The sequence below is a fragment of the Triticum aestivum genome, chromosome 1D (genome assembly GCF_018294505.1).
Source record: "Triticum aestivum cultivar Chinese Spring chromosome 1D, IWGSC CS RefSeq v2.1, whole genome shotgun sequence".
Taxonomy (NCBI): Eukaryota; Viridiplantae; Streptophyta; class Magnoliopsida; order Poales; family Poaceae; genus Triticum; species Triticum aestivum.
The window spans coordinates 416,928,167-416,935,819 of record NC_057796.1 but is presented as its reverse complement, the minus strand read 5'-3'; the positions used below and the strand labels follow the sequence as shown (position 1 = coordinate 416,935,819).

Genomic DNA, 7,653 nt, shown 5'->3' with positions numbered 1-7,653 from the left:
CGACTCAAGGCGCTTTCAAAAATCATTATTTGTACTGTTCATGCGGGTGAAAGAGTGACAACATCGTTGCTCCAGTCCAAGTGCAACCTCTTTACCGAAGTTTTTGGAGTATTTCTTCGAGCAGAGATTGATACTGTGGTAAGTAATTCAAACTAATTCAAAAGATAAAAGAAGGTGTTTTAAAGAGATTTCATTGTAATTGTTAATCATAGGAGTTACTTTCTATTTTCTTTAATCTTAAGTCCAAATTAATGTACTTGTGATTGTTATGAGTATGAGTAAAGTTATATGTGTCTCTTAAAGAGACACGCGCTATCAGGTGATCCGACGCGCGGCACGCGACCAGCTGAACGCTCGGCCGGTCCGCCGTATACAAACCTTTCCCATTATCAAATCGATGTCTGTCCGGTATGATCATATAGTGACATGATGCTCTTCACCGGTCAGTCCACATCAATTCAATAAGCCAACAAAAAGTAATTATCAACACGAGTAGAAGAAAAGTACCTAGAATTTAGAATACCAACATTGGAAGGAAAGCACCTATCACATCCTTTTTTTAGAATCATCACATCTTTTTATGTTATGCCCTTAGTACAAAAAAAAAGGAGCATCTCATGGGACCCGCGGAGCATACATGTTCCCGAAGGCCCGGGCCGCGCCACGGCCTTCCGTGCTCTGGCCCAAAGTAAAGCGAGAATTTCCGTCGCAAAAGAAAAAGGTGGCGCGCCATCGTGCGGCATATTCCTCCCGCCAGCGCCGGTTTCGGAACCCGCGGTCGCCGCCGTGTTTACTGCGACCCTCCCATGGCCGGCGGCGACGGCGCCGTCTGCAAGGTGACGAACAACTTCAACCCTCATCACCCATCCATTGATTTCTTTTCGCTGTACAATTGCACAAATACACATCTTTAACTTTCACTGAACAACAAAATTCAGTGCTAAGCTACGTACGCAAATCACCAAAACAATGACATCTCTACCGGCCCTCGATCATGGTGATGGTCATGCTGTCCACGAAGCTGCAGTCGGCCCTGCTCGACGACGTGTCCTCCGTCGCCGTGGCCGTCGCCGTCGCCGCGGCCCGCCTCGCCGCGAAGCCGGGCTGCTTGGGGGTCGCCAGCGACGCGGCGTCGGCGGCGGCCAGCATCGTGAGCGCCTGCGACATGAGCGGCCGGTCGTCCGGGTTCTCCTGCACGCACAGCAGCCCCACCTTGAGGCACTTGACCACCTCCTCCGACTCGAACGTCCCCTTCAGGGTCTCGTCCACCAGCTCCAGGCTCTTCCCCTCGCTCAGCAAGCTCCACGCCTGGTAACAAAAATTCAGAGATTCAGTGATTTTTCTAAAATTCAGAGATTCAGAGATGGTGGTGAGACATTGACAAAGCTACATGTTCAGACATGTTCATTCAGGCTTACATGTGCTAGAAGGTTTAGGTGGCTGGAGTAGCTGTAGACGCCCCTGTTCCTGATGCCGGTGATGATCTCGAGCACGATGACGCCGAAGCTGAACACGTCTGATTTCACCGAGAACACTCCGTCCATCGCGTACTCGGGAGCCATGTACCCACTGCAGCAGGGAACCGACCATGTAAGGATCATCCACATTAGGAGGTTAACATTGTCGATATGACAAGGTGATTGAATTGCTGGTCGAAACTTACTATGTGCCGACCACTCGAAGCGTATTGATCTCCGAGTCGTCGCCGCCGAATATCCTCGCCATGCCGAAGTCTGAAATTTTAGGGGTCATGTCCTTATCCAGGAGGATGTTGCTTGTCTTGAGGTCTCTGTGGACGATCCTGTATCTTGAGTCCTGGTGAAGATACAGTAAACCTCGGGCGATCCCCTCGATTATGCGGTACCGAGTTTGCCAGTCGAGAAGCATGCTCTTGGATTTGTCTGATGACAAAAACAGGTAAATCAGTATCTGTTCTTTGGAGGACATGGAACTTTGATGCTTACAGAGGTCAAGTGTGTACCGAATAGGAAGAAGTCCAGGCTCTTGTTTGCCATGTATTCATATATGAGTATCTTCTCTTGTCCACAAATGCAGCAGCCGATCAGTCGAACAAGATTCCGATGCTGGAGTTTTGCTATCAACATAACCTCATTCTTGAACTCATCGGGACCCTGTGTCGATGCCTGCGAAAGTGTCTTAACGGCTATTTCTTGTCCATCCTCAAGCGTACCCTGTAGTTTCGAACAAAGTATTTTCAATCCGACGCGTGGGAATGTTCTATACTACCATGGAAAACTAGAATGTCATCTTATTGTTATACTTCTTTGCAAGACCTAAAGTGCCGATTTCCCGATGCTTCGAAACTACTAATAAATTGTTTCTGAAACTTCAGTACCTTGTATACTGGCCCATAACCACCCTCACCGAGCTTGTTGTCAGCTGAGAAGCCTTGTGTGGCTTCTGCTATTGTCTCCAGATCATATATTGGCAGATCCAGATCAGCCCCATGACTGGTTCCTTCACTCGTTAGTGTTCTGCTGTGCAAAACACCACTCCATTTACTTGGTGCTCCTACTGAAACATCATACGTAGAAATTACATCAGCAAATAAGAGGTCAGTTTTTATTCCAGAAGTTATTTATGTTTCAACTAAAGAGAGGTAATGCTCTTCTTATTTGAAAGTTAGAACCACATAGATCATTTGGAATTACCTGATTGTCTTGCTCTTGTCCTCTTTCTTCTCCACCAGAAGAACCCTACAAGTGCTATAATAGCTGCCAGTGCACAGATGCTCACAGCGACTGCAATTATAACGTGCGCCTTCTTCTCGGACTTGCTAGGTGCAGCATCTGTGCAAGAAAATCACGATTTAGTTTGATGATGGACATGGCTGTAACTTATCTACAACATTTGTGTCTCCGTAAAGCTTAGATGTTAATGTATACAATACAGCAGTAAGCAAGCACTCATATGTTAGTATGATGATGAACATGGCTGACGAATGCAAGCATTTGGAGATCTGCTGAGAACATTGTGAACAGAACATAATTGCGACCTTGTGTTGAAATACTCACATGTGAATATCGACACACAGACATAGGTTGAATGCATCTAGTGAACTCTGCCATTGGTTCACTTTTCTGAATTTTTTTTCCTACTTGTGTGATCTTCTGTACTGTACTATCTAATACACAAGTCGTTTAGTACTCCCTCTGTTAACTTTTACAGAATATTTCTTTACAGAGGGAGTATTTTGCAGATAAGGCTCACTGGTTCATTAAAAACATTCCGAATGCTTGATGTAGCCCTTGCTTGCAGATCACTGGATCCCATGGGTCAATTGCTGGTAGGTGGCCATGCCCTACCAGGTTTTTAAGCCTCTCAGGTCCGGGGTCCTGTTCGGTGGAATTGTGAGCACAACATAAAAGCAAGGGGCTCCATGGCTAGCAGTGTTGCATGTGCAAAGTGAAGGCTGCTCCTTTAAGTATGCACGTAGGTGTGCCACGTCCAACATTTGTCCTCCTTGTCCAACAGAAATATTTGAACGAGGATGTGGCACACGTACATGCATACTTAACGGAGAGGATAGTTCAGTCGCAGCTTGCAAGCCTCGAAGCTTTCTGGTGGTGGCAACGATCATTAGTCCGGGTATGTTGTTAATTCTTGCTTGGGTGTCTTGATCATTATGTACCTAACAGCATATGATACTGCTGTTAGAAAACAGTGACAGCACCCTTGCTGGTGTAGGCCCTTATGATCCACTAAAGAATGACAGTAAATTGCTAGGGTTTTTTTTGTTCATCTGTTGGTGTAAATAACTAAATATGCAGTGTATACTTAATCTTGCCAACTGTTTGGTTCCTTGGCAACTGAATCTAATGTCAGACAGACAGACAGACAGACAGACAGACAGACAGAGTGCCATGGCCTCGTTTCTCCCTTACTTTCGGTAGTACTCTCTAGCTAATGGCTCACGCGCGTCAACCACACGTGGAAAACGCACGCCCCACACCTACCATATTAAGAAAAAACGTGTGGATTGGGACAGTGGTCGGGCATCATCATCCGTCGCGACGTCCTGCGATTCCTCACGGCATCTGGACTAGACAGGCAGCATCACCAAATATATACTCGGCGCAACGGAGACACCTAATAAGCTAGCCTCACTCTAAATTTGGCCTGGATGCTCCTCCGCTTTACCGGTGACCTGGACCGTTGCAACACGAAATCGCTTCTTGCACAAGGAAACGGATCGCCGTACGTGTCCGTTGCTGATTGGGAGGAGCGCCGGGAGATCAGATTGGGACTGCGACCCTGCCTGCCTCCACCAGAAGCAGGGCCGACTCTGAAAAGGTGAAGACGACGTGCTGAGCTGCTGCTAATCTGTCAGGTCAATTTCACTGGTTTCCCATGTGGCCATTTTCAGGTGTCCACTGTGTGGTGTGGTGTGGTGTGGTGTAGGAGTGCATGCATGATTGCGCTGGCGGTCTCCAGTTGCTTGCTTGGGGTGGACTCATCAAGCTGCTGCTGCATCGGCAAACCGTGTTTGGCTCGCCATACTTCCGTTGGAGCCGGCCGTCAGGTCTGCATCAGGGAGATGATCCGAAAGCCACATCACCAGGATACTACCGTACTTTGTACGCGTTTCGGGCCTAATCGCATTCAGGTGGCCGAGCTTAAAATTTGTCCCCATGTATAGGATGGACGATGGAGATTCTCTTCTCATGAACTGTACCCCTTGCAAAACGGGAGCCGCCTAGCTCATACAGTACAGATGTACCTCCTTTGTCGCTTCTGAATGAAGATCCACGTACGGGATCGTCGACATGGGGTATCCGTCAGGGTGGGCATCATCATCAGAGGAGCCCTTTCTATTCCAGAATCATTTTTCTGGCGTCCGATCCTTCGTTTTTCTAATAAGTGGTGATTACTTACCAGTTTGCTGCTGTCAGCTTGCGCTCTTATCTGTAAAGTAAAGTGCCCTCTTGCTGATCGCGCAGAACAAATGCCCATTATCGCGGTCCAGCTCAGGTGCACGCTTCCTGCCGCCTTGCCGGGGCCGATAATAAACCCAATCAAAGGAAGATACATTGGCAAGAGCCAATAAAAAGTTCTAGGGCATATCACCATCAACTTTCCTCCAATTTCAAAAAAACACACGCATCAACTTTCCCCCCATTTCAAAATAGCATCAACTTTCCTCCCCTAAATAAAGGTGTACAAGTGACAGCAAATTAACCGCACTTTCTCATCTGTATGGACGTCTTCAAGCTTACGTTTCCTCGAGCAGAGCAAGGTTTACATTAGCCCATGCCCTCAATGCCTCAACATACTAATGGTTGCTTTGTTTGCGGATTTTTCAGGATTTGATGATCACAACCTCTCATCTAACCGAGTAGTACTCAGTCAAACTTAATAATAAGAGGACAGTTGGACCGCATTATGGTATGACTATGCTCGAGAATAAGTTTGACTGTGCCCAAAGCAAAATAATTCGTTTTCCTAAAAAGTGGCTTTCACTCGAAACACAACACTGGAGCAAGGCCCCTCACTGACTAAACAACCGTGCAAGATCTAGTTCTGACATTTTTCCCACTAGCTGGTGCTTGATCGGGACAAACTAAAGCCGGCACTCTGCACATGCCAAAAGCTAAATGCCTAAATTAATAATTAACCCAAAACAAAAAGGTTCAGATGCCAACCCAGAGCTGGCTCTAAATCTTCTAAGTTAGACCAAAGGATAGGACGGAACATATTTTCACCAACCAAGAACCATCATGAGTAATCACATGCCACATTCCATTCGAATTTATAACAGTAGAAAATTAGAAAAATTGAGTGCAAACGGAACGGAGACACGTAGGCCGGCACGTACCGAGGTCGGCGGCGGCGAGGCGCACGTAGAGGTCCTGGCCGAAGTTGGGGAACACGCGGAGGTCCTCCAGCGCGCCGCCCCACATCACGCACCCGCGGTGGCCCGGCGCGCCGCTCAGGTTGGCGTTGGCGTACGCCGTGCAGGAGCAGTTCCGCTGGCACCGCTGCGCGCACTCGGCGAGCCCGGCGCGGTAGTCCACCACGGCGGCCGTCGTGTCCGGCACCTTGGCATGCGCCATCAGCGCGAACCCGTCGGTGCCGTTGCCGCAGTCGAGCGGCGTGGCGCGCGCGCACCCGCCCCGGTTGTCCCGCAGCGCCCACGCCTCCGGCGACCGCGGCGCGAACCCGCGGAGGCACTCGCACACCGGCAGGCTGTTGGGGTCGCACACCCCGTTGGGCCCGCACTGGTTCACGGCGTCGCACTGGTCCTTGGGCGCGTACCAGTACATGTTCCACGCGCCGGCCGCCCACACCCACGTCCACCGCTGCAGCAGCCCGCCGGCGGCGCCCGTGCTGTTGAGCGTGAGGCGGGAGACGATGCTCGAGTTGGCCACCTGGAAGCTGTAGCTCACCTCCTTGGCGCTGTTGACGAAGCTGAAGTTGAAGCCCATGTAGGTGGCCGTGTCCGGGACGCCGGTGAACTGGAGCCCGTCCCAGGGCCCGGACCGCCACACCTTCTCCGCCCCGTTCCAGATGAACACCTCCGGGTCGCCGGTGGTGTCCATCACCGCGACCACCGGCCCCGGGGACGGGTCGGAGGGGCTCGTCCACGCCGTCAGCGTCATGTTCGCGCCGGTGCCGAAGTCCATCCCCACCCTCATCCCCGGAATCAGAGTGTCGGTGGGGTGGTCGAACCCCTGCCACGCCACATGCCCGCTCGCGTCGGAGACGACGAGGTTCCCGCTGTCGAGCAATCGCGCCGTGCACCTCCCGGCGCCCGCGCCCGGCGCCGGGGGCGCCGACCAGACGACGGTGGAGTTGGCGTCGGCGACGGAGAGCGTGCAGTCGGCCGAGACGGACAGGGTCGCGCGGGCGTTGCGCTCCACGGGGCCCGGGACGGGGTCGGCGCGGTTGGCGACCCAGACGACGGTGCGGACGGGGACCTTGGCGTACCACAGGCCGACGTAGGTGTTGTTGGAGCCCGGCGGCGTGAAGAAGCCCAGCACGTAGCTGCCGGCGCCGGGCGAGACCAGCGTGTCGTTGCCCCTGAGCGGCTGGCCCGGCGAGATGGTGTCCCGGGCGTGGGAAGCCGACGAGAGCAGCAGCAGCAGCTGGAAGAGGAGTAGCTGGTGGCTTGCCATCGCCGCGGCAAGGGGTGGCCGCTTGTACAACTACTGGGAGTAGCTATTAAGCTCCGCAAGGATGACGGGAGCATCTTTCTGGTTTGTTATACGGAGTTTTCAGCAAAGCCGGCGTTAAAGTTCGGCAAGTGCTTCTTCGATTCTTAAAAAAAAGTGTCGTCGAATTTGCTAAGTTATTTTAAGGCCAGCGGACTCGGCGCCGGCCGGTCGGCCAAAATTTCGACCGGCCGCCTCCCCAACCATCTGATCTATGTCTCATTGGCCATACCATTAGATCCCCCGGGCCATCTTCTTTCTACCATTGTCTTCCTCCCGTAAATAGCCACGTACACCCCGCATCGAGTCGCCGCCCCTGCACAATGACCCTACCCCTTGCAGTAGGTCTCATCGCTAGTTGTGGGCCTTGTGGCACCGCCGCCGCCGCTCTTCACCGCCTAGGAGGCACCCTGACGCATCCCCTGTAATAAGCACGCCTTCCCCCGTTGCCTCGTTTACAGGTCATGCCGAACGTCGTTGC

General features: G+C 51.7%; 1 protein-coding gene across 3 annotated transcripts; it reads right to left on the bottom strand.

Annotated features, from left to right (window-relative positions):
* Positions 1-320: 320 nt before the first annotated feature.
* On the bottom strand, positions 321-7,224 carry LOC123182519 (receptor-like serine/threonine-protein kinase SD1-8). 3 transcript variants are annotated; one of them, XM_044595119.1, is made up of 8 exons: positions 5,837-7,224; positions 2,673-2,810; positions 2,357-2,532; positions 1,982-2,192; positions 1,664-1,901; positions 1,419-1,569; positions 983-1,308; positions 321-884 (listed from the first exon to the last, which is right to left on the bottom strand). In XM_044595119.1, the coding sequence occupies exons 1-8, from the start codon at positions 7,134-7,136 to the stop codon at positions 860-862; spliced, it is 2,565 nt and encodes an 854-aa protein (XP_044451054.1). In that variant the 5' UTR covers positions 7,137-7,224; the 3' UTR covers positions 321-859. The 3 variants fall into 3 exon arrangements, with proteins under 3 accessions (XP_044451054.1, XP_044451053.1, XP_044451055.1); XM_044595118.1 differs by having other exon boundaries at positions 2,357-2,535; positions 5,837-7,222; XM_044595120.1 differs by having other exon boundaries at positions 321-1,308; positions 2,357-2,535; positions 5,837-7,222.
* Between the last annotated feature and the right edge of the window lie 429 nt (positions 7,225-7,653).

Coding starts and splice junctions, on each gene's coding strand:
- LOC123182519 (XM_044595118.1), bottom strand. CDS start 7,136: ATGGCAAGCCACCAGCTACTCCTCTTCCAGCTGCTGCTGCTGCTCTCG. Junction 1,570..1,663: donor CTTCGAGTGGTCGGCACATA/GTAAGTTTCGAC, acceptor TCCCTGCTGCAG/TGGGTACATGGCTCCCGAGT. Junction 885..982: donor ATCACCATGATCGAGGGCCG/GTAGAGATGTCA, acceptor GCAATTGTACAG/CGAAAAGAAATCAATGGATG.